This window comes from Lynx canadensis, chromosome C1 (genome assembly GCF_007474595.2).
Source record: "Lynx canadensis isolate LIC74 chromosome C1, mLynCan4.pri.v2, whole genome shotgun sequence".
Classification (NCBI taxonomy): domain Eukaryota; kingdom Metazoa; phylum Chordata; class Mammalia; order Carnivora; family Felidae; genus Lynx; species Lynx canadensis.
Window position 1 is genome coordinate 147,768,832 of NC_044310.1, and position 27,965 is coordinate 147,796,796.

Here is a 27,965-nt window from a genome sequence, read left to right on the forward strand (position 1 = left end):
TTTTTAAAAAGCCATCTGTATCTTTAGCACCAAAAAGAGCAATTCACAACCTCAGTAATACAGTATTGTATGTTTCCAAAATGTACAGGCCAACAGATTTTAAAATATATAATTTGATACTAACAAAATTTAATTCAACATTTAATGAATTCATTTAGGGCTTTTATTCTGGCAATGTAGCAAATTAAACTAACATAGAATTTCTCTTGATAAACCCCTAGAAATACTTGATACATCAATAAGCAAGTCAATACCTAGAGGAAATGGCAAAATAGAAAGGAAAATCCCCAGGTCCTAGAAATAAACTGAAAGCCAGAGCCAGAAGCAGTTGAGCTGTCTGTACAGGAGACCTAGGGACAGTCAAACCCCACCCCACTTCCATGTAAAAGCACTAGAGTCTTGGATTTAATACCCATGCAGGGACCCAAGAACGAGGCCTGGTATAATTTGAAGGTGGTACATGTGACCTTAAGATAGCTGCATTAAGCAGCCTATGACCATTTCCCAGCGCAGACTCCAAGCTTGTACCGCATGTGGGTTTGGAGTCCAAGTGTAATTCTTCGCATTGTTCAGGAATCCCCAGCCGAGAAATTGACATCACTAACGATGAGCTCACAGCCAGATATTATAAAACTTGAGTCAAAAAAAACCTCAACAGTGAGTGAGAATCAACTGGCAGAAGAGTCCGATTTACAGCTTCAAGAATATGCTATCATTGGAGAGAGTTTGATAGTGTGCATAGGACAACAGGTATGAAGATGTGCATTAGAGCATTGTTTGCAAAAGTGAAATAGGAGAAAGAACATAATTATCCATCAGGATGGAACTGGAAAATAAACTGTGGATGAGTAAATGCCAGAACAGTTAAAATAAAATAATTGGTTTACATGTATCAACATGGACATCTTTGTAAAACAGACTCCTGAGTGAAAACCACAAATTGCAAAAGAATAGATGTAAGAGTATATCATTATGAACATTTAAAAAAATATATGCAGCAGTACTATGAAATATTTAAACAGTATTTGATATTGTTTATGGATGTATGCATGTGTATATAAAAAGTATTTTGGAATGACACCAATTTAAATAGTGGTATTTCTCAGAAAGAAGGGAGGAAGAAGCTATCAGAAATTAGGCTTTAGGGGCGCCTGGGTGGCGCAGTCGGTTAAGCGTCCGACTTCAGCCAGGTCACGATCTCGCGGTCCGTGAGTTCGAGCCCCGCGTCGGGCTCTGTGCTGACTGCTCAGAGCCTGGAGCCTGTTTCCGATTCTGTGTCTCCCTCTCTCTCTGCCCCTCCCCCGTTCATGCTCTGTCTCTCTCTGTCCCAAAAATAAATAAACGTTGAAAAAAAAAAATTTAAAAAAAAAAAAAAAAAAGAAATTAGGCTTTAGCCAAATCTGTAACATGTTATTTAAAATTGCCATCTATAGGGGTGCCTGGGTGGCTCAGTCAGTTAAGCATCTGCCTTCGGCTCAGGTCATGATCTTGCAGTTCATGAGTTCAAACCCTGCATCGGGCCCTGTGCTGACAGCTCAGAGCCCAGAGCCTGCTTCAACTTCTCTGTCTCCCTCTCTCACTGCCCCTCCCCTGCTCTCACTATGTCTCTCTCTCCTTCAAAAATAAATGAACATTAAAAAAATAAAATAAATTGCCATCTACAGCAAAATGACATAATACTAACATACATTAAATAAGGGGGTGGATATGTTTATGGCTATTAGATCATTTTCTGCACTTCAATTTTTAAAGTATTAAATAATTTTAAGATTATATAGTTGAACTAGCTTATTCCTAATTAGTTAGCTAATTAGTTAGCTAAATTTTATAATATTTACTCTCTGTGATTTTGGTGCTTTGTGTCTGAATCTCAGTGCCTAGTGTGGTGTGTGGCATGTCACTGGGTTCGGTCGGTGACTTTGGGGTAAGTGAATGGATCCTGCAGAAAGGGAAGTTGGTTTGACCAGAGGAAGGGGGGAAACATGCACAGAGGTATATAGGATTCCACACTGTGGTTATACTAGAGTGCCAAGAGGCTCCTGTGTCTAGGATGTGTCCTAAAAAGACCTGATGGCTTATGAAGTTGGGAGGGTAAAGCTGGCATTTGATCGTGGCGAACAAGGAAAGAGGGTGATGAGAATCTTAACCTTCATTAGGTCTATAAAGGAGACCTGTGGAAAGTTGTTTTTGGAGGTAAGTGTCCTGGCAATGTAGGGCCTACATAGTTCAGAATGAAGAGAGACCAGACAACAGGACAGGAATCTGTTATGGAATTTTAGGGTTATGAGTAAGCCTGGTTTTGGCACTCAGTGAGATTGCTAAGAATCATAAGTGATCCATTTTGATTGCCCTACTCCAATCTCACGCTGGATTTTCATGTATTCCTGATGCCTCCCGTGTAATGCTAACCCTTCCCTACAACCTTTCCCAACTTTCTCCAGGAAAGTCACCTCTCTTCATCTGAACTCTTAACTGTGCCTTTGTTAGCTTTCCTGTGAGGTGGTAAGGCCCACCCTGTCCCCACAACCCTGGCACAGTACCTGGTGCTCAGCGGGCAGGCACTCAGACAAATGCTCATTGAATGAATAATGAAACTTAATGAAGCCCAATGTGTTTTAAGCTCATCAAGTTAAGGATGCTTTATCATGAGGTCATCTAGTTGGCATCTTTGGGTTTCTCTCTGCCCTTTTTCAGTGTGCTTTTCAGTGGACCTTGAGAAGCCTGTTGACATAATTACTTTGCTCTGTGACCACCAGGTTTACACACTAGCAAGGAACCCATTAGAAAACAATGTTAGTGAGGAGAGCATAGGTTTTGGTCACTTGAGAGATCCCCCTGTGTCTTCTAGTCCCCACCAGCTGTTCATCTCAGAGCAAGATTCTAAAGAAACACAGAAATTAGCTCTCAGACCCAAACCCTCTTTCCTGTCAGCCATTTCTGATTTGCTCAAAGGAAATTAAAAGTGGGACCACTGCTTATGGTCACAAAGTAGATTCAGGACATTCTTACATGAATCAAGTCAAGTAAGCAACATGGGGGATTTGACAACCATCTGTCTTTTATATCATTTTATTTAGATCCTGTGTCAGAGTTGGTAAGGTGACCATAAGATTTTCTTATGTTTCCTGGTCCGAAGATGACATCTTAATAACTCAGAGGGAAACGAAAAGCATATTTTTATTTACATTTTCTGTTCGAAGCATTTGCCATTATTGGCCTCACCCTGTGAATAAGATGGAGGCAGTGGCATGAGGTCGTATTTAATAAATGGTTGTTCTGTTGTGCCAAATAGTACACTATGGAGTCCTCTCCCAGAGGAATGGCCCTCCAAACGAGCAGTTTGGTTTCCTTACACTTGCAGTACCAAAGATAACTTTTTAACCCATGCCGTGAGATATTCTCATTTCATAGGTGGAGAAACTGAGCCTGTGCTTGTTTTTATTTAGGAAGTGTCCTAAAAAAGTGAAAAATTGCCATTGGCAGTTTACTTGTAATATGCCTTTTTGAGAACTTAAAAACAAAATTCATTAAAAATCATTTTAAAATCTTAATGATTAAAGTAATTGCTTAGTTTTTCTATTAAGGCCCCTTTGGAAATCTAGTTCTAAACAAGGTTAATAAAAACCCCATTTCTGATAGGATTTCTCAGTTGCTTTATTTACTACAAAAAAGCCCTAATAACCCAAGCAGTAGCAACATAGAATGATTCTTCATCTGAAATTGATGGTGCTTATATCCTAAGATGATATGTGAAACCAAAAATAATCATTGTGACTTTGAAAAGCCTACAGTGACTTATGAGATTAGTTAATAGAGAAGTTACGGCCTCACTGCTTTGTGCCCAAGTACACTACAGTTACTTGTGCGTTTACCATTACCTGTGTATTTAGTATTTCACCTCACTGAGGGCAGGCTGTGGAAATACTTCATAAGGAAGTTAGAACTTTTTTTCATATATACTGAGTATAGTATAGTTCTTTATATATTTAATAGTCACTTCATTTAAAGTGGGCTATGGAATCAGATAATAAAGAAGGTCTCACTTTTTTTCATTTGTTTTGAGTACACCGTAGTCATCTATGTATTTAATATTTTCCCTCATTCCAAAAGCATTTGAAACATCTTTTAAAAATACAAAAACCAGGGGCGACTGGGTGGCTCAGTCGGTTGAGCGGCCAACTTCGGCTCAGGTCGTGATCTCGTGGTCCGTGAGTTCGAGCCCCGCATCGGGCTCTGTGCTGACAGCTCAGAGCCTGGAGACTGTTTCAGATTCTGTGTCTCCCTCTCTCTGACCCTCCCCTGTTCATGCTCTGTCTCTCCCTGTCTCAAAAATAAATAAAACGTTAAGAAAAAAAAAATTAAAAAAAAAAAATACGAAAACCAAAGATGGAGAGAGGAAATTAGAGCAAATGCAAGATAATGATTAGAAAAACAAGGTGAAATCAAGGTTAAAATAGTATAAGAAATGTATGTTGCTAACATTCCACGCATTCGCTAAAAGTAGGGAACCACTCTGGCTCTGAGTGACCTAGTACCCATCCTAAAGAGAGAAACACTAATGAATTGTATGATTCAAGTGTCTCTAGTATAAAAATAAACCAGGTTGCTCAGGAAAATCTGCCATTCCTGAGGCCGGGACTTGAGTGGTTTCTCCTGTGAGTCAACATTGAGGGGCCACTATATGATGTGGCAAATAGCGTCCTCGGCAGTCTCTCTCTGAATTACAAAATCAGACTGCTAGGTCTCTTTCTTCCATTGTTAAATGGGAGTATAAATGGATAGAATAGCACTTTACCTGGAAGTAATTCTCTAGGAGGCCAATTCTGACACTAGTTAGACTCAAAGCTGAATTTAGCATGTATAGATGGAAGGGTTAATTTCAGGTCCTCCAAGCAGGCAGCATGCCACGAAGACTTTCTGTCTGCCACGCCTTTTACAGTCATGGGTGACAATGGGTGCTGAAATGTGAGATATCCTATGTTAAAGGTCACTGTGCAGGTACATGGTGTGAGTGCCTTAAAAAGGGGCATGGCCCTCATGGGATGCTGAAGTGTGTACGGCTCATTGTAGAAGAATCTCAGCACGGGTACCTCAGGGAAAATTGCCCTTTAAACCTCTTGCCTCCCATGGACTAAGCAACAACCTTCAAATCCAAATTTTGATGAGCATGGAATTTTATTATTTTTCCCCTTGCATCCCCATCATCAATGGGGTTTCATTCTAACTCTAGTCTAGCTTAGATTTCACTGAATAGAGTGACAGTAGAAGGTCCCAGTGGCCCTCAGTGAGAGGCCCAGCTCCTCACCCTTAGATTTCCCCTACCCACCTGTACTCCCAACGGATAGAAAGGAGCAGGGGTGGCCAAAGCATTATTCTCACTCTGCTTTTGGGTTTGGGTTTGGGTTTTGGTTTGGTTTTTACTGACTGTGGAGCTAAATATGCTCATTTTAGACAATTTGTAAAATTCAGGAAATTATAAAGAGAAAAATCCATAATTCTGCCATTCAGATAACCATTTTATTTTCTTTTTTAAAGTTTATTTATTTATTTTGAGAGAGACAGAGACCGTGCAGATGGGGGAGAAGCAGAGAGAGAGGGAGAGAGAGAATCCCTCTGCTCAGGCAGTGCAGAGCCCTACTCGGGGCTCAAACTCACAAAACCGCGAGATCATGACCTGAGCTGAAACCAAGAGTCTGAGACAACCAACTGAGCCAACCAGGCGCCCCACCACTTTGTTTTTAAGTTACGTTTATTGAAGTATAATTTACTTACAGTAAAATTCACCGTTTGTAACATGCAACTTTATGATTTTTTAGCATTTTGGCTTGTAGTTTTGTAACCATCACCATATAGAACATCTCCACTAACGCCAGAAAGAAACAACCACTTTTAAATGTTTGCTACATTGCATTCTTTTGAAAAAAATTTTTTTTTATCTTTTTAATTTAAGGTTGAGGTAATTCCACTAACTTTTGGTTTTGTCTTGTTTCTAAAGTCGCACTTTGACATGCCAGGCCTCATTTTTAATGGCCCTCTCTGCCTGATAGCTTGAGGCTGAACCAGTGACCTAGGGATGCTAAGTCAGCAGTGGTTAGAGATCATTACAGCCTAAAACAGAGACAAGGGGCACGGTGTGGGTGGAAGACTTGGTCAGGGCAAATACTACAAGGCAGATTCAGCTTTCAAGTGTACAGACACATTTCATGTTTCACATTTCATGCAAGCAGAGGAATTACACAAGTGGTTCAACTTGTTGTGTAACAAAACTGTGCAAGGAGAAGAAAATGTAATTGGAATTGAAAAGTCAATAAATGAAAATATGATCATCTTCGACTTCAACAGGCTATTTCTGAGATTCTGTTGTACAGAATTTCAAAACTATACCTGAGTGCAGACTTGGGATCTTCCCATTCGTTCCCCAAAACAAAGTTACTTCTAGACAAGTTGTAGATGGTGAAAGAAAAAGGTTGTTTCTTTAGGACACATAAATTGGTTCCATGTATTTTATCTTGTCCATTTATCAAGACGAAACACTAACTTTTCCTTTGCATTGAAGTCAAAAAGAGCTTCTTAAAAAATGGACTTTTAATTGTAAGAAACATTAATAGCAACTTTTGGAATCAAAGTACAGTTTTTCAGTTTTAATTTTGATTTTTATACATTGTCTTAAACTTTGATGACCCTATTTGGAAGCGTTGGTCCTTTCACATTATCCTTTAACTGGCTACTGCTGGTGTCAGGAAGTTATTCTAGACTTGGAAAAATCCTGTCCATACCAACTGAATGGGGGTGGGGGGGAATGGGTAGCGATATTGAAATTAAATAACTTCACACTCTTCCCAAGATTATCTCTCCCTTTCAGTTAGTTTAAAGCCCTGCTAAAATAGAATTCTTTATGGTTTCAAAAAGGTCATACAGTCTTGACAAATAGTCTTCTTATCGCCACTTAAGAAAAGAACTGTGTTATTTTTTAATGAAAAGATTTGATTCCCCACAGCCATTCAGATTTTTTTTCCCACACTTTATAGGGTCATCTGTTAGTGCCCATCAGGCTTCCATTGATACTATTAAAAATTCTAAAAATGTTTTAGGCTGACAGTAGCAAAAAGGGCCTTTTCATGGTTCATGTCTTTTCTTCAGCGAATATTTTCAAGTCATTGTGAGCTAAACCTCCTCAAATGATACATTCTTTAAAAAATGAAGGGTCTTTGAGAAGATTGAATGTTTGTGCCTTGACAGTTTATTACATGTTAAATGCACCTCTTCAAGAAGATGCCTGATAAAGTTCTGTCCCTTTGACCTTCAGAGCTCTCACCAGTCAAAACCTGAGTTTTTTAAACAATAGTTTTATTGAGATATATTTTTAGAGCCTAAAATTAATATTTTCAAGGGTACAATTTTCACAGTTGTTCACCCATTACCACTGTTCCATTTTAGAACATTTTCATCACCCCAAAAAGAAGCCATCTACCCATTAGCACCCCGTTCCCATTCTCCCTTCCCTACAGCCCCTGGGAACTACTCCTCCATTTTCTGTGTCTGTGGATTTGCCCACTGGACATTTCCTATATACAGTATCATTCAATATACGGCCTTTTGAGACTTGGCTTCTTTCACCAAGCATGCTGTTTTCAAGGTTCATCCATGTTGTAAGCATGTATAGTACTCAACCCCTTTTTATTTCCAAATAATGTTCCATTGTAGAGATAGATATACCCCATTTTGTTTATTCATTCACCAGTTAATAGACATCTGGGTTGTTTCTACTTTTTGACTGTTGTAAATAACGCTACTATTGTCTTGGGTGTTAAGAGGGGAAGATCCCAAGGGTATTGCTGTAGGCATTCTTAGTTTGGGGGTCAGGGAGTGGCAGAAGTTTTCCTTAGCCTCTCCACCCATCCTCCCACTCCCTCATGAGAACTCGCCTTCTGTCCTTTCTCCTCTGCTTTCTCTTATGGTAAATCCTTGTATACTGCTGCGCTAGTTGTCTGTGTTGAGTTACTTTAAGTGTGTAGTAAGAAAAGCTATTTGGGAATCCTGTGATACTCACCAGAATATAATTCACCCAATTCCATTCCTAAATGTTGTCTTTTAATGGTCACTCTCTCTTAATGGTCAAACAAATAAAAGATCTCTGATTTCACTTCTAATTCAGACCAGATGAAGAATAAACTATTTGATATTGGAATGTAATTATCAGAAACTCTCTTGGGGATCTCTGCAGTGAATATTTATGAAATGGATGCTCTTATGAGCAGATTTAGTAACACTGAATTTTTATGATGCAACTGCTACTGTAAACAGAGTAAAGAGTACCACATCTGAAGGATATAAATGAGTCTGTGGCTGACCTGCAGCTCTACAGAAGTCATTTATCTGGAGCAGTTTACTTAAGGACATTTCCTCCGGAAGGCATTTTAATTATTACTTCTCATTGCCATTCCAGTCACAAGCCAATTTCATCTGGGATGTACAAATCCAAGTGACAACTATCTCTACTGATTTGAATTAAACTTGTATAAACTAGGTCTTCTGCAGGGCATGTGAGCCCAAGGTAATTCAACCAGTATTCTGTTAAGCTAACCTATTTTAACCTAAGAACGTGACCATGTAGAATGTGGATTTTAAGCCAAGTAGTTTTTATAAGAGTGTCTTTTATGGACATTATACAACAAAATGTTTTAATCATAGTAAAAAAAAATATTTCAAAATGAACTACCTATTTCTTAGACTGAACATTTAAAAATGTTAAGTGGGTGATATGGCTAGAAGGAACCATGAAAAGAGATCAAGTTTATAGTTAGCATCACAGTTTGAGATTATCTTTTATTTTTTTTTAATTTATTTATTTTGAGAGAAAGAAAGGGCAAGTGGGGGAGTGGCAGAGAGAGAGGTGAGAGCGAGAATCCCAAGCAGGCTCCACACTAGCAGCACAGAGCCCAACATGGGGCTCAAACCTGCGAACCGTGAGATCGTGACCTGAGCCAAAATCAGGCACTTAACTGACTGAGCCACCCAGGCACCCCAAGGTTTCAGATTATCTTGATTCTTTCACTATATTTGATTAAATATGGAGGCAGCCCAAATGTATCAATTTTCCTAATTAATGAAGAGGAAAATACTTTTTAAAAGTCAGGGGCCCATGCTTCTAAAATATATGTATCATGCCATGATTTAATTGTCTTTTAAAACACCATTTTAATTAAAATAACATTATTTCATTTTCTGTAATTTTTCATAGTTCACATTCTGTAATTACTATTCTCAAAATATATAACAGTGATTAATTATTCAATCAATACATTAATTATATTACCAGTCCCCACTCTGTCATTTTTTTTTAACTATGTATATATACTGGTAAATTATAAAGTAATTTAAATAGTAATTTAGAGTATTCAGAGTATATTTCAAGATACTTCCTGAAAAAAAAAATTGACCTTTACTGCTTCATAGGAATTAATAATTACTTTAATCATATATCTTCTTTTTACTATCATTTTGGGTTTTATCTGCATCTTTTAATCTTTATCTTAAGAAATGTTAGAAGTACTAAGAAGTACAGAGAATAATATAACAAAAACTCAACTACTCACATCCTGGAATTGAAAGAAAATTATTGATAATTCATCACATTGGCCTTTTTTATTTAAAATTATTTTTAAATTCAAGCCCTCTTTGCCCATTCTCTCTTCCCAATAGCTGACCACTAGTATATAGTCTTCCAGTTTACTTTGCATACTTTTATGTCCTATACATCCTTGACCAGTATTGTGTGTTGCTTTTTTAACCTACACAAAATGGTATAGTGTGTGTATCATTGTGCACTCAGTATTTTTCTACTCAGTATTTAAGATCTATCCATGTTGGTATGTGTAGGTCTAGTTTATGTTTTTAACTATTGTTGTGTATATATATTTCTTAGAATAATAAACTGGCCATTTCCTTATTGAAGAACATTTAACTGCCACTTACCAATACTTTAAATAATGAAACAGTGATATCTCTTAGTTTACACATATAGAGTTCTGGAAAATATAGTATTATAAGTAGAATATTAGGGTTATAATAAATGTACATTTTCAATTTTTCTAGATCTTCCTGAATTGCTTTCTAAAGTAGCACAACAACTATAACCTCTCAAGCAATATGCAGAAAAGTTCCAGGGTGTGTGTTCTCTGTTTTTCTGTCTCTTTCTTTCTTTGTTTCTTTCTTTGGCCAACATTTAATAATAGGCAGGGTCTTTAAATTGTACCAATCTAACATTATCTTATTTTACTTAACATTTTCTTGATGACTAATGGGATTGAGTATTTTCGTATCTTTATGATCCATTTGAGTATTATGATCCATTCATATTCTTTGCCCACTTTTCTAATGAGTAATTTGGCTTATTCTCTTTGGTTCTATCATTATTTTTTTTGCACTGAAATAACTCTGAAATGTACATGTTAAAATAATACAGGTCTTAGTACATTACAACACTAAAAGTTTACTATACTAATCTGTTTTTAGAATACAAGTCCCTTAGTATCATTACTAGGTATGTAGAAGTTACATATTCTATATAGGATATGTAATAATTGATATGTAGTAATATAAATATTAAATATGTATTAATAATATAAATACGTAAAGATGTAATAATAAATACCTAATTGTCCAAATCTGCAGTTTAGGGTAGGTGAAAGCCCAAACAGATGATACTTACATTGCTTTCTGTTTCCAGATTCCCTTTCATGATTCTTTTTTTTTTTTTTTTTTCCCTCTAAACTCACTGAGTAAATATGTCTACCTTTGCTTTACTGTAGAGATATAAAGATCTAAAAGTCTGGAAATTCCCAGCCTGCAGAAGGGACCATTGTGCATAACTAGCAATATGACAAAGCACCTTAGTAGCAGCATAAAATATAGGTTTATATTTTATTATTTTTAATTTTGTAAAGAGCTCCGTGATGATCAGATTACATTCTCTGTCCTGTCTCTATCCCAGAAGGCTTTTATTTAGTGTCTTTGATTCTTATATTATTAGGTTAAAGTACTTCTTTATATTATAAGGAAGAGAACAATAGTCATTGGGCACCTATTGCATAACAGACACACGCATTATCTTCTTTTTTTCTTTCCTTTTATTTTTTTTTTTTTATGTTTTATTTATTTTTGAGAGCAAGAGAGACAGAGCACAAGCAGGGGAGGGGCAGAGAGAAAGGGAGACACAGAATCCAAAGCACGTTCCAGACTCTGAGCTATCAGCACAGAGCCCAACATGGGGCTCAAACTCACAGACCACAGATCATAACCTGAGCCGAAGTTGGAAGCTTAACCTACTGTGCCACCCAGACACCCCAGAGACACACCCATTATCTTAACTGTTCAGCAGTGTTTCCTTTTTGGTGTTTTGTGTTTTAGTTTGCTTTGGTTTTAATTATTACTATATACCTGAATTTATCATTAGGATGATATTTTCCCCCAAAGATAGCATTGTTCTATTGGTTTTTCCCCCCGGGGTGTCAATAAGTGGTGTGAGAAGACTTAAGCATCCCACTTACATCCACTGTACCACTCCCAATAGTTACAGCCTATATAAAATGGTGCCGTTAGCCCCGTCTCCACTGCCACTGTTTTGTCTCTTATGGAAATTGCAGTGGTTACCATTTATAGTTTGGTCCATCACAAACATGTTAAAAGAAGTCATGTAGATATTAAAGATTCTAGGAAACATTCTTGAACAACATATTCCCCCTAATGTACTTTCTGGAGTTCGTTGTTTAAGGGGGAAATGTTTGCCATTTCTTCATCTAATCATTTTAATCTCTGTGATGAAATAAAGGAAGTTTAGTGTTAAGTTCACATTCTCATTACCATTTGGCAGGTTAAGGACATGGAGCGGAAAGACTGATATAAGTAATGAGATGTTCCTTTAACCCTTCAGAGAATTACTACTATATACAGCTCTAAGCCAATGATGTATGGAAAAGGAAATAGAGAATGTGATTATCTACCTAAAAGTGAGTGCCATCCATTAGTGCATTTTTAGCAGTTGATCAGCTTGCCCTAAAAATGGATATGGTTTGTCTGCCCCCCAGGGGAAGGAGGGAGACAACCTACAAGTTTGCCAGACTTTGTAGTGACTGAATTGTCATTATGGCTATCCTCCCTGAGGCTTCACAGTCTATTTAATAACAAATCAGTCTAATCCGCTTGTTGCATGGGTTTTTCTATTCTCCAGTTGTGTTACTCTACTATTAATTAGGGGGGAAAACACTTTTGAAACTGAAGAGGAATAAAAACCTGTACGCTACAGATTTTCACAGCTAAAAAAATTTATATTAAATAATTACACATTATTTAATGTGTAATTGTCATATAGTTTAGATACAACATTTGGTTTGCATTAATAGACTCCCATAATCCAAGGAGGAATGACTTTAGGGTATATGTGTGTGCTTATTTCTTTTAGCTTTGTTTTTATTGAAAAAGAACAAACAATAGCCAGTTACTCGAGGATCCTACGATGTGTCATCTCTGCTTCAGAACATGTCAAGTAAAGGTTGATCTAACCCCAGCTTCAGTTACATTATCTATACAGGGATACTTGAGGCACAGAGAAAATTCAAGTAAAATTATCAACCGTGATTCAAGAATTTAGTTGCTTAGGAAGGACAACACATGATCTATATCTGTTTTCTCAGTGGTATTAGCAAAATACTTTTTAGTAAGACTTACTGGTAAATAGTGAAACAGTATTGTATCTCTATGAATGTAAATATAAAGGTAGAAAGTAATTATTGAGAGAAGTAGTACATTAAGAATATGTCCAGAAGTTAAAAACTTGGGTGAACTTCGCAACCACTGACAAAAAAATATATCTAGATCAGTGATCGTGAACAGCAGTTAAAATCATTAGCTAAAAAGATGATGGGAAACTTTACACTGAATGGATCAGTCTGACAGCATCTGAACCCATCAATCTATTCGTATGTTAATATTGCAAAACAGGAGATAGTCAGAAATTATGACCTCCTGATGTGATGCAATTGGAAGAACATAACGTCACTTGTGATATATTCTTGCCCAAGAATTTCTCAGTCATCTAAATATAAATACCAAGTCATAGAAAATATGGAGCTGAGGGAACATGTTACATGACAATGTGCTGATGCATCAGCCAGATCTTTCTGTTGGACAAATGAAATTAATTTCAAACAGGAAAGAAAGAATTAAGAGAGAGGGAAGATGAAACCAGACCTTAAGAGAGATGTATTTTAGAGACCAGCATCCAAACATAATGTGTTGACCTTGTTTTGATTAGATTCAAACAAACCAACTGTGTTAAAAAATTGAGGGACTCCTGGGTGGCTCAGCCAGTTAAGCATCTGACTCCTGATTTCGGCTCAGGTCATAATTCCAGGGTCGTGTGATCGAGCCCCACGTGCATACTCAGCATGGAGCCTGTTTAAGATTCTCCCTCTCTCTCTCCCTTCCCACCCCCTGCTCCTCTTCCCTGCTTGCCTGCTCTGTCTCTAAAATAAAAATTAAAAAAAAAAAAATTGAAACACGGAATTTGAATATGACTAGATATTTGTTGATACTAAGAATTTTACTATTAATATTTTAGGTGTGATAATGTTATTGTGGTTATGATCTCTTTAAAGTATCTAGAGGTACATCTAAAGTATTTATTACAGAAGTGATAAGATGTCTGAGAGACTTCACTTCAGAATAATCTAGTAATGTAAAGAAAATAGTAGGTGAAGCTGGGTAATGAATATATAAGGGATTTATTATAATCTGTTTTCTTCTTTATACATGTGTGTGTGTGTTGTAAATATTGCATAACAAAAGTTTTCTAATGTTAAGTGATTGAGCTCTTTATTTTCTGACTGAAATTATGGTTAAAATTTATCTGTTTCATTTTTACAAAATTGAGATGGTTCTGTTTCTTAACATTTGAGTGGTGGATGTTCTCTTTAATAGTTCAAATAAAGACTATTTAAATTGAATAGATTATGAATCTTCACAGAGTGCACCACACATTTCTTGCTGCCTTTTCCATCAATAATGTTGGCTTATTATGGCAATGAATGGGAGGGCACTGAAAGGGAGAAGGAAAGATAAAGCTGATCAATCACTTCTTCTGTCATATTGCAAACCATTGTCCTTTTCATTCATATCTCTCAAAAGAATAATGCTGGACATGAAAGCTAGGAATTTAACACAGTCTTGCCCAAATACTTGCCTTGTCTATTTGCCATAGATTGCCTGTTCAACCACTGAACAGTGTTTATGGATCACCCTTTCTGTATCCAAAATGCTGTTTTAAGAGACTTTATCCTGACCCTCCATTATCATTGTTGTCATTCCTTCTCATTTGTTCTTTTTTTTTTTAATTTTTTAAAGTTTATTTTTTGAGAGACAGAGTGCGAGTGGGGGAAGAGCAGAGAGAGAGGAAGACACAGAATCTGAAGGAGGCTCCAGGCTCTGACATGTCCACACAGAGCCCAATGCAGGGCTTGAACCCACGAACTGTGAGATCATGACCTGAGCCGAAGTCTGGATACTCAACTGACTAAGCCACCCAGGCACCCCTCTTTCTCATTTGTTCTAATAGGCTTTTTTCTTTTTCATTCCTGTTTGCTAGTTTGGAAACACTTATATGTGGGGGATAAACAGAGAAGAGATAAACAGAGGGGATGTGTGACAAATTAGGGATCTATGAGGGCTTTCAGAAGACTTTTAAGCATTCTGGAACCACTTTCCTAAGTTCCATAGGTCTTACTACATAGAAACATAGCATATACTATGCCAAATGTTGACTGTATCCTTCTGTCCATTCTTTTTTCAGAACAGTTGATGATTGGGTCTATCCCACGTGTGAATTCATTCCTCCTTCAGCACTAAAACAGCTATTTATGGTGCTTGTCCATGAATTAAGAACTGAAAATGCTGTTACAGTGAGAAACATAATTTTTTTTCAAAAAGCAAAGGAGAAATTTAATATATCATGTTCTTTCTTTTAACACTTATAGTGAAAATAAAAGTTTTTTTCAGAAGTTAAACTTTACTGTTTATAAAAATTAAAAAAAAATCAATCCTTTGGCTGATCAATGGAAAGAAAGTGAATATCGTTCTTTAGACATATGCCAAATTTGATAGTGTCTTTATATGAGTATAAAGAATTGTATGTGAATAAATCATTTGCTTTTGAATGTCTAAATGGGATAAACAATCAGGGGAGTACATGCTTAATAAAAAATTTAGGTTTTTATAATTTAAAATTCCTTTTAAGTAAACTTTTATATTGGCTTTTCAAAACATTTTAAAGCCTAAAGTAAAAAATGAAATTGTATGCATCATAAACAAAGCTATTTATAATGATGAGTTTTACGGAATTTGGATGCCAGCCAGTATATCTTACTACACATCTCCACAGCTTAGTTCTTTCTGTGTTAACGCTGCTCAGTCTCATGCAGAGCAAGTAGAAAAACAGGATCCTTCTCCTCCTCCCTACTAGTGTAGCTTTTTTTTTTTTTTCAAATATAAGATTTAAATTGTTTTATACATTTCTAAAAAAAGTGTGTTTTTGTGTGTTCTTTCTCTTTTTTTTATTTTCCATCTTTAAAACTGTTTCTCAAAAAAAAAAAACAAAACTTTCTCATTTCTGTTTTTTTCACCTTTGGAAGATTTTGGAAAGAACAGAAGTGAGAGAGACAATAGCAGTTTTTAGACCATGGACACAAATTTGCAGTAGCCCATCTATTCCAAGGCTAAACCTTTGCCTAAATAGCACCCTAAGTCATGGCACAATACTTAGGAAAGAGAGTCTGGTATTGTGTTTAGCCATTTTACTATTTTCAGTTGCTTTCATTCTTTCAAAGGTCAACTGAAATGTTAGAAAACCCTTCTATTCTGATTTCTACTTTTACTGGTTGGAACACCTGTTGTGGCACGGACTTAACCAGAAATCATGTTTCCTATATAATTTATGGGGATACCAGAGGGAACTGTTTGTCTCATTTTTGTCTAGTACTACATCCTTTTTGATCTTCCCCTTCCCATATGGTCTTTTGGATCTTTTATTCATAGATTCAAAGCACTAACACAAAATGCTTTTGTCAAAGAATATTTAACATCTTCTAAAATGTGTTTACCTCCAGTCCCTATGAAAGTTACTTGAATTGTTAAAAAGGGCTAGTATTATCTGTTCCTTTACTGTTTTTGCTCTGCATTAAATACATAATTTTCTCCTTAGGAGACTGGTCAGAGTGTTACTTATTTATATCTTACGTCTTCCTAGAATTCATTTTATATAGCCGTTATAGGAGTCTAAAACTATTGCTATTGTAGAGTAGCATGGGGAGAAGTGGAATGAAGAATTAAAACAAGGGTGAACACTAATAGAGCCAGTAATGAGACCACAAATGTTCACCACAGTGGCTGGTTATACATTGTACTTTAAACTTGCTAACAGCCAATGAAAACCAAGACTTTGTTGTCCCTATTACTCATGATTTTTTAAAGACTAAAATTGTAAAGCACATTTTGAGAGCATGACCAGTTTTTTTCAGGTAAAGTGTCACTGAGAGGAAATATATGGCTCAGACTGTAAGTCTTAGCTCTTTCCCAGATTCCTTGAAGTATCAGTCCTTCTCTTCTACAGCCTTCCTGTTTGCACCTTCTGTTGGCTCTCCAGGTGACTTGGTGTAGATTGCAGATGGATCAGCCCAAATCCATCCACACTAGTGAAAGGTGACTCAGGGCTTGTGTCCTGGTACTGATGGGTCAGGAACAACTGCATCCTACGAGAAGGACATCATTTTTCATGCAAGTGCTCTTTCCTTTCTCTAACCTCAATATCAGCCTCAGATCATATAAACAATTATGAAAAGAGATCCTTTGCTCTTTCTCATATGTTATGCCTTGCTTAGCCCAGATTATAAGCATATACCATTTCAGGGTCAACTCAGAGCCATAAGACACAAAAACATTAATAAACTACCATAATGAGCATGTTATCATGGTTTCCTTTTTCCTGGCTGCTGATCATGTGGTCCTTTCTTAGGAAGAAGGAAATCGGTCTCCATCCAATAGAGAATTGTGCAGGGTCTGATACCATGATAAAAACACAGAAAGGAACCTGAGTCCTGGAAAAATCATAAATTTAGAGGAAGAGTTTTTGTTTTTGTTGAGATTGATTATGAATAGACAAAAAAATTGGACGAGGCTCTTAAAAATGTAGTTAGATGTTAAGGATTGCTTTCTGGGTGTTATTGCTAAGATAACCTTATTGTGTATGGGCTAGTGACTTTTCAAACTAGGGTCCTCAGAAGCCCCTTAAAAACAGTGTCGTTGTAGGGCTAGCTATTTGCCTTCCAGCTCCCCAACCTCTGCTTCAGCCAGGTAAAGCATTCACCTTCATTGTCTGTTCTACATATTGGCCTTCCTATCTTTGACTTCTTGATATAGCCTGGTGAAGAAGGAAGAGCTATCCCACACCTATCTTAGGCAGAATAATCATAATATATTGTTTAATTTTGTCTAACTGCTCTAGTGTTTCTGGTGGTAGGGCAGAGATAAGTCCTTTTTTTTAACGTAAAGGATCTATTTCCTAGTTAATTATTATCTATCTAAAAGTGACAAGTGATGTCCTTGTTTCCCAAACATAGGAAAAATGAAACTAGTTCCAGCCTAACAGTTCCCTGTTGGTAGGTGGTATGAGATCTTGGAACACCAGAAGCTGGCTTATAGCATTAGAGAGGTCTTGATTCCATCTCAGTTTTCTAGACCCCACTTCCCCCCCTGCTAATTATGAGCATAAAATAAGCTCAAGGGTATTCTTGCTGAGGGTGAAGAGAAATTTGACCTGCTTACATGGTAAATGTTTTTAAGACTTGGGACTTCCACAGATGTTATATTTAAGAAGTAGCATTCTCAAGCATTCAAGAGCACTCAAGATTAAGCTAAAGGACAGAATAAGCTATCTACCTAGCTAAGAACTCACAAGGAACTAGTAGACTTTATAAATGTGTTAAGAGAAACACGGCTAAATTTTAAATGTACTAAATTTGGGGCGCCTGGGTGGCGCAGTCAGTTAAGCGTCCGACTTCAGCCAGGTCACGATCTCGCGGTCCGTGAGTTCGAGCCCCGCGTCAGGCTCTGGGCTGATGGCTCGGAGCCTGGAGCCTGTTTCCGATTCTGTGTCTCCCTCTCTCTCTCTCCCCCTCCCCCGTTCATGCTCTGTCTCTCTCTGTCCCAAAATAAATAAAAAAACGTTGAAAAAAATTTAAAAAAAAAATGTACTAAATTAAAAGGGAAGCCAAAGCAATACTAAATAGAAATTAAAAAAAAAAAAAAACCTTAAAGTATGTTATGGTATTATCTCCATATCATAATTGACTATTATAATTAATGAAGATACAGAAAGTTACGTTTACCAGAACGGTTACTCAGTTAAGGAAGTTTGTTTTAAATTTATCTTGTAATACTCCCAAGTAGAGACTAAAACTTAAGAATCATTAGTAGTTATTTTGCCAGATTTCTGGGGTAGAAAATCCTAGGTACATATTAGGAAATACGAAGTGACCTGGGAACTGTGGAGCCCAGAGTCCATATCTAAGAAGATTATGATGCATTTCATTAAAAAGCAATTTGTAATGCCTAAAGGATAACAAGGTGCTAAGTAATTGCAATATGAATTCATTGCCAGAAAATAAAAACCCAAATAAACCACTTTCCTTTTTATTTTATTTTATTTTATTTTATCTTATTTTATCTTATTTTATCTTATTTTTATTTTTAGAGGAGAGCAAGTGGAGGACAGGGGCCAAGGGAGAGAGGGAGAAAGAGAGAGAATCTTAAGCAGGCTCCACAGGCCTGACATGGGGCCTGATCCCACGACCCTGGGATTGTGATTTGAGCTGAAACAAGAGTCGGACACTCAATCAACTGAGCCATGCAGGCACCCCTCTTTTTTCTTTTCTTTTCTTTTTTTTTTTTTTTTTAGAGATTTACTTATTTTTGAAAGCGAGCACAAGCATTAAGGGACACAGAGGAGGGGACAGAAGATCTGAGTGGGTTCTATGCTGACAGCAGCAAGCTTAATGCAGGGCTTGAATTCACAAGCCCTGAGATCATGACCTGAGCCAAAATCAAGAGTTGGTCACCCAACCGGCTGGGCCACCTAGGTGCCCTCCACCCCTCCGCTGTTTTCTTTTTAATCCAGAAATGGACCTCGGAATCAATTAACATTAGACATAAATATAGAGCAACGGATTATAAGGAAATTATAACAGACTAATAGAGAGTCACCAGAAGTTTTCACAATGGATTTAGAATCCAGGAGACCTACATACTTGCTAATAGAATAACACCAATTAGTAGAATAATAAAGCCAGTTTGGGATATATAACCCAATATAATATTGGGATATTCACCAATAACAAGTGAAAAGTTGAAAGTTGATTTTTAAAATAAGCGCATCATAAATTGAAAATAAGACAATAATGAATTGTTAGAGAAAGATACTCAGTTTGGAATTTATTTAAGCAACTGAGATGTCATCTGTAAACGTGATAATTTTTGAATTCAGGAGTTTACATGTACAGAAGAAATACAGAACTTTTGTATGAGACTCAGAACTAATACTCAGAACTCAAAGTAGTAAAACTAATAGTAAAAATAGTCAATGAACATATGATTAATGTGTGTTCGTCTGTTAATTACCTCTGTTCAGTAAAGGAAGGTCATCTAAGAATCATTTTTAAAACATTGTGGAAGAATATGTTGTAATAGTGAAATAAATAGATGATATAATGCTACCAAATTGGGATGATTTAAATAACCATTTGAAGACAGTGTCATAATACAAAAGGGAGAAATGTTTTATTTGGACATGTAGAATATTATGTTGGTGGTCTCCCAAACTGGCTGATTACTAGCCCTTTACAATTTTTGATCCATGGGAATTGAAGTGAACTCTAGAATTTGGCAATACATTTCATATTGCTATATCTCTCTCCCACTGGAGCCTTCATGTTCCGGTTTCCACCTGAGTGGTCCCAATACTAATTTACCTTCTCTGGCTAGGTGAGTAGAAGGAGAGCTAGATCTTGTTTTTTTTGTTGTAAAAGACAAATGTTTCACACTTTGGGTTGTTATAGATAGGTGAATGCTTCTTCTTTCAAACACTACTGGGCCCATCAGAGTCCTCTCTTAAAGGTTTCTGTCTTTAAGAACAGCCTTTCCAAAGTCTCTTGACACCTTCTTGCCTTTGGGCATGTGATCCACTGGAGGTGTCACAAAAGTACCATAATGAGTAATTATAAGACAGTCCAGCATTGGAAGACAAGGACTTTGCAAATGAAGCTTCTAATGATGTCTGGCACTCAAGTAGATAATCAGATATTTATTAATTGGATTCATGTTATGTATACAATAAACATCTTTACTATAATAGAGCCAAATCAAGGTGGGGGAATTCTGATCCCTTCATAGAATAATTGAAATAATTTCTGGGGCACCTGGGTGACTCAGTCGATTAAGGATCCGACTTTGGCTCAGGTCATGATCTCATGGTTCATGAGTTCAAACCCCACATCAGGCTGACAGCTCAGAGCCTGGAGCCTGCTTCGGATTCTGTGCTTCTCTCTCTCTGTCTCTGTCTCTCTCTCTCTCTCTCAAAAATAAACATTTAAAAAATTAATAAAAGAATTTCTAAAATCACATAGACTTAGTCTTGAAAAAAAGAATCCAAAGAGCTAAGATTAAGATCAGCTATCTACTCAATGCTAGCTAGTTGATACAGACAGAATTAAAACACAAACTTTACCCTCAAGAAGATGGTCATAGTTTGGTAGTTGAAGCAGGTAAACAACTGCTACAATTAAAATCATACAAAAAGACCTAAAATTGAGATAGGTTACTGGGCACATTGTTCACTTAAAGGAGGATGTGATCAAATTTCATTGAATTATTTTTGTTATTATTAATTCTTGAAGGATAATTGGTGATCATCAGGGAGAATGCTGTAAAGAGTACATAGTCTAGACAGTGGCACACACCCATACTCTTGTAAGCAAAAGTCTCAATTCATTACAGTGATTCCTCTCCATTAATACAAGTGAAATTTACCTTCGTATTGACTATACTCAAATTTTAAACTATTAATGAGGGTTCTATACATACACATATGTACGTGTGTGTGTGTAAAATTTCTTAAGGTGATTTTTTTTCTATTCCCCTTCTCCCACTTTGCCCATCCTCCACCCTCCTCCCCTCTGGTGACCATCAGTTTGTTTTCCATATTTATAGTCTGTTTCTGCTTTTTGTTTCTTTGTTTTGTTTTTTTAGATTCCATATATAAGTGAAATCATATGGTATTTGTCTTTCTCAGACTCTTCACTTAGCATAATACTTCTAGGTTCATCCATGTTGTCACACATGGCAAGCTCTCTCTTTTTTTTTTTTTATAGCTGAATAATATTCCTTTGTGTATTTATACTCCATATTTTCTTTATCTCTCGATGGTCATTTGGGCTGCTTCCATAACTAACTACTGTAAATAATGCTGCAATAAACATAGGGGAATATATATGTTTTCAAATTAGTGTTTTTATTTTCTTTGGGTTAAGTACCCAGTAGAGGAATTACTGAGTCATATAGTGGTTCTGTTAATTTTTTGAGGAACCTCCATCCTGTTTTTCATAATGGCTGTACCAATTTACATTCGTACCAGTAGTGCATGAGGGTTACTTCTTCTCCACATCTTCCCTAACACTTGTTATTTGTCTTTTTTTTTTCTTTTCATTCTAGCCATTCTGGCAGATATAAGGTTTTATTTTGATGGTGATGTTGAACATCTTTTCACATATCTGTTGGCCATCTGGATGTCTTCTTTGGAAAAATGTCTATTTGAGTTCTGTGCCCATTTTATTTTTTTTTTCCAACGTTTTTTTATTTATTTTGGGGACAGAGACAGAGCATGAACGGGGGAGGGGCAGAGAGAGAGGGAGACACAGAATCGGAAACAGGCTCCAGGCTCCGAGCCATCAGCCCAGAGCCTGATGCGGGGCTCGAACTCACGGACCGCGAGATCGTGACCTGGCTGAAGTCAGACGCTTAACCGACTGCGCCACCCAGGCACCCCAATGTGCCCATTTTAATCAGCTTATATGGGTTTGTTTGTTTGTTTGTTTGTTTGTTTTTGGTGTTGAGTTGTGTAAGTTTTCTCTTTATTTTGCATATTAATCCCTTATCAGATACATCATTTGCAGACCTCTCCTTCCATTCAGGAAGTTACCTTTTTGTCTTATTGTTGGTTGCCTTCACTGTTAATACAGAGAATTTGTTTTCCATAAAACAAAGCAGTAAGTTTTGCAGTTTGACCACGTTCTGGTCTCAGGCTGAGGCCTGACTTTCTTTTCAACAGAAAAATGACTCTGGGGTTCTATTCAATTCAGTGAGTAATGATAGTAGCCTGCACTACTACTAATGGAAAGAACCCCATCTAGACCTAGGAGAGAGAGAGAGAAATGACATGCTAACAGTACTCTATGTGGCTCCATCAAATTCTCTACTGCCCCCTCCACTACTGTTTACCTACTGGTGTCCATTAACGCAGGCTAGCCCACATCAGAAATAGGAGAATTGGAAGGAAATTGGGTGCAGACTTAAGTATACTATTTTTCAAAAAAATTTCTGTTATTAAGTGATATGGAGTAAAGTTTATTAGCGTATCCAATTTCATGGGTGTATAACATATATGTTGTAACAGGTTACCTGCATTGGCCACTCTAGAATTTGTGTAATTCTGAAAGAGCTTCCAGACTGTGTTTCCGCACATTCTATCCCCAAAATTGCACTGGAAGCATGAAGCAGCGCGGTATGTGGGGGAACTGCAAGTAATTAGAAGTGCCTGGAATGTAGGTTTGTGTGGAAAAGGGCAGACTAGAAGGACCTGGGTGGTGGAGGGCCGTCTGGGGCATACCGAGATGTTTGAGCTGTTTCCCCTGTGGGTCTGTTCTGCATTAACATCACGAGAGTGATGTCAGATATCCGAGGGTTTGAAAGATCACTGCAGCAGCAGTGTGGAGAAGAGCCTGGAAGGATGATCCAGCCACAACACACTGAGAGGATGAAGGCCCGAACTGTGTCTGTGGTAGTAGGGATGAATTCAAAAGGTGTATGTTTTAAGTGGCTGCTGTGTGCCCGGGACTATCTTAGTTTCTGGAAGTACATCTGTGAATAAGGCAGACTTTCCTGCCCTCATGGAGGTTGCACACTAGTGGGTGGAAAACAATAAAAGGATTCCATGCTCTTCACTTTGAGCGACTAGGTGGTAATGATTAGGGGTTTTGAAGACATTGTGCAACCATACACACCTAGCAAAGATATTTTTGCATCCATTTATGTCTGCGAAATGAAAAATAAAACATTTAATTTTACAATGATTTACTACATATATTTTTATAACATTACGAGGAAGGCATGGTGTCTGCTTTAAAACAAAACTAATATTGTCCACATTAAAACGAACAGCCTTGATTTACTAATTTGCTAATGAACTTCTAATTGTTCACTGTGTGACTCCACAGTCTCAGACTTAAGAATTTCATTCTAGAAGGTTGTTGATAATTAAGCTATTAGAAATTGTGAATGCATCTTTCCACTGAAACAAAGTTAACCTGGATGATTCAGTTCTTGTATTTTAAAATGTGTTTTACATTCCAGCGGAAGCTCCTAGGACACGAGTCACTTGGAATCTTAGGATAAGAAAGGGAATAGGATGGAATCATTTGTGGTCACAGTGCCTATAGACACGTTGTAGACAGTACAAGTTGGGCAAGTGTTTCTAGGATTAGATGGTTGGAGAGAGGAAGGGAAGAAGGGAGAAGAAGCCTACATGTCTAACATGGGGGCCACCTCTAATTGTTCTGAGAAAAGCAGGTTATGTTCAGTGACTTAAAATAGCATTTCAAAATTGCACATATTTATTGTCTGATCCCCGAATCCCAGAGTATTGAACGATTTGAGAATCATTTAAAGTGAATGATTCAAGAGAAAATTGACCATTCTGAATAACATGCAGTGACCAGTTATAACAGAATTGTAAGATTAGTGTGAAGTAATTTGGCTGAACACACAGGTCTTCAAAAAAAATACCATGGAAATTTTTGCTTGTTTTTGATCCTAATATTAGTTTATTTTCCTAATGATTTTTCTCTTTTACCTAAAATAGAGAAAAATATTAACTGAGACTTCCTGTTGCCTTCACTTCACCTAGGAATGGCTTATTGTATTTTGATGATCAAAGGCCTTTTCAGCAGTAAAAAAGCTGTTTGCCTAACCGAGGCTACTGCAATTTTCTACCTAGAATGGACGAGAATAAGTTGCCTGCTTGATCACTTATATATACCTGATCAGTCAGGACAGTTAAGAACTTGATATTCTACCCAATCTGTTGTAACAACAACATATATTAAGCATCTGCTATGTGTGAGATAGTATGACAGGCACTTGACATTAAAAAGATGAGCAAAATAGCCACAACCCTTGCCCAATTTGAGAAATCAACCTGAATTATATTCTGTTATCTATAATTATAAGAATAAAAAATCTTGTGAAAGTATCTCATTAAAGTTTATGTAAGTTTCATACTCAGAAGATAATAATTTTCATGATATTATTCCCAAGAAACTTGAGGTACGTTAAACAATTCTAGATGGCAGTTCTTAATTTATCACATATTTTAATATTGGCAAAAGTATGAACATTTTGAAAGGAACACAGTTGGGTAATATCAACCTCAGTATTTAGAAAACTAATTTAGATGATAGAGTGAAATAAAAACAGATTTAAGAGAAGTTGAAATTCAGTGTAGGGAACCACTTTTGGAGTCACAGAATGTAACTTCCCTCAGGAGCAAGAAGACAAATGTGCCCTAACTCGTATCTGACCAAATGTTCATCTTTTCCTGTCCCATCAGTCCCTTCTGAAATCAGGTAGGAGTGCAGCAGATAAAGGAACATCAACAGAGTAATAGAGATATGCATTAACTGGGGGCATGCCACTCCCCTGCTTGCTGCTAGTTCAAGGTCCCAGAATGTAAACTGCTAGGGCTCTGACCAAAGTAAAAGCAAATCACACACAAAGTTGAAGTTCAGGGAGTTCTTATTAAATCTAGAGTTTCATTAACCACTTTATGAATTGGGGAAATAACAGGGGGTTAACAAGAACTTTAAATCTGAGAACTATAGCACTAAAAACACTGCTCCCTTCTTCTGTTCCATGTCCTGTATTTTATAGTGTTTCCTTAAGTCCAAAGTCACACACCTTTTCCTTAAATTTAATAAACACCCTAAAAATAAGTCAATATGTGCATTTTTCCTGATTTCAAAAAAGTACAAATGTTTAAGAAGGGAAAAAAAAGACATTTTAATTGTACCCCACAGAAATAACTGCTAACACTTGGGTTTTTATTTTTCCAGACTTCTTTCTTTCTAGGCATATTCTGTGTGTGTGTGTGTGTGTGTGTGTGTGTGTGTGTGTGTGTGTGTGTTTACATGTTTACATGTTTAATGGAAAAATGAGATCGCAAGCCGTTCTGCCGTATACTCTAGTGAAAAGCCCTGACTTTGGAATCAGACCATCCTGGGTTTGAATCCCAGCCAATTCTGGTTACTAGCATAAGATTTTGACCAGTTTCTTTACCTGTAAAATAAGGATGATGATGTATCTTTTCAGAAGGTTGTTGTGGACAATAAAAAGGAGATAATATATGTAAAGTGCTTCATCAAGAGTTTAATAAATACTTCATAATCCAGACTCTTGTTCCTGTGTTCTACTTCACTGTCCCCTTAGCACCATGCTTCGCTGTATTTGGCAATTAGTTTTGAGAGAGAGAGAGACAGAGGGCACAAGCAGGGGAGGGGCAGGGGCAGAGAGACAAGCATCTAAAACAGGCTCTAGGTTCCGAGCTGTCAGCACAGAGCCCAACATGGGGCTCAAACCCAGGAACCATGAGATCATGACCTGAACCGAAGTCAGAGGCGTAACTCACTGAGCCACTCAGGTGCCCCTAAAACCTTATATAAGGTTAACATCCAGCTCAGACTAACCGATAAATTTTGTGTCAATTATAGTTTCTAGACATTTATGTTTGTATGTGTGCATGTGTGTGTGTATTTATTTTTAGTTTCTGGGGCTTTTAACAGGAATTAGAATGAAGTTTTTAACAGCCTTTTGGGTCCTTTTTAATCTGTTGTAGTCAATGTATACATGTATAATAAGTTCTTTGTATATAATGTATATGTTCTTTTTAACGTATATGTAATTTTCATCTCACAAAAAGCAACATAATACATAAGTACCATGAATATCATGCATAGTTGTGCTATTTTATTTGTCTTATCCAAGAAGAATCTTATATCACTTTATAATTTGCCTTAATTTCCAAGTAGAACTAGTTTCGTCCCAAATTGATATGGAAGCTTAAATATGTCTAAAATTAACTTAGTTAAAAGAGTGGCTTTAAATTTTGTTTGAGATTTTTATACTTTTATGTAATGTGAAAATTAGATGTTTATGTGCAAAATAGGTCCACAGTTAAATGTTATGACAAAGGAAGTAAATATTTCATTTTTTCCCTTTTTTCTCTAGCTCAACTGAGAAGTCATTTCCTTGGAGATCAACAGGTATGAGTTTTTATCATACAAAAAATATTTCTTATGTTTTGCACACACAAAAAGAGCATTCATATAGCTTGCTTTCTCAGTTTACTGCCTCTTGTAGTGACACTCCTGAGCTCCTTCACTTTCAAATAGTTCTTACTTTGCTTGATTCGTTTGAACATTGTTTAGTAGACTTAAAGATATCAGCTATAAAGAAAGTTAAAGCACTGGACATCAGCATATCAATGTTATCACCACTGGACATTTTTAATATCGGCACATATCATCTGAATATTTTCTTTTCTATCATAAGAAAGTACAGGGATGCCCTCACAAAAGTTCCTGCATAATCTGGGAAAGTTGACTGATCATTTATATAAATCAAGATTTTTCCTTTCGTAGTGTTTCCCGCACTCAAGAGTTGCCTGAAACATTCATATCCTTTATGTATCTAGATGCAGACTATATGGTAGCTTCTAATAGAACCCAGAAGCTTCTAATATAATTTCCTTATCTTTCTTTTCACTCCAAATTCACTTCGTAGAAAGGATGAGTTACATTAAGGAGAGTATCTGCCATCTTCATAAATATTTGATGACTTCATATTCAGTGTTTATTCATTAAATGTTGAGCACCTACATCACGGACCCAGTCCTATACACATTGCTGGTCACACAGTGATTGGTGCAACACGTACACGTTTCTGCATCTTCCTTGGAACTTATAACATAAAGGACAATGTTATCAATATATAAATACTAGAATAGGCCTTGTTATCTAAATACTTTGACAATTTTTAGACAGATTTTGATCTTGAATAAAACTCAGATCACTAAATGTCTGATCTGAGTTTACCAAAACCTGGTATTAGGATTCCAGGGTTATTTATAGTGCATACAAGGCCCTCCACTGTTTTATAAGGAAGCTATTCCCAATTCCCATGAATTGTTTACTCAAGCCATAGATAAGGCAAAGACATATGAAAAGCTACTTAACAATAAGACTCACAAACAGTAGCTTAATATAAGGAAAATCATACCATGAAATAGTATGTGGTTAGATGCCAAATGTATATTGTGTGGGAGACATTGTTGTAAATGGACAGCCTACTGCAGAGAGCGCTTTGTCACTAGGCAGCAAAAGAGACAACAGAAATGTCGCATGTGAACATTTAAAACTGGTTTGAGAGATGGTAAAGTGTGCAAAGTCTAGATAGCCACATTGGGTCAAAATATAGAGATTTGTAAATACTGGTGACTTTTAACTCTCCCACAGGTCATGGAGAGTCACTGAAAATGC

At 36.8% G+C, this 27,965-nt stretch overlaps 1 protein-coding gene across 10 annotated transcripts in view; it reads left to right on the forward strand.

The window, feature by feature from the left end:
* Positions 1-27,965, forward strand: part of PKP4 (plakophilin 4) — a 241,491-nt gene that overhangs the window by 137,819 nt on the left and 75,707 nt on the right. For all 10 annotated transcript variants that reach the window (XM_030325382.1, XM_030325380.2, XM_032594411.1 and 7 more), the window contains one exon: positions 26,656-26,690. In XM_030325382.1, coding sequence (XP_030181242.1) covers positions 26,656-26,690 — 35 coding nt within the window. The remainder of the gene's footprint in view (positions 1-26,655; positions 26,691-27,965) is intronic.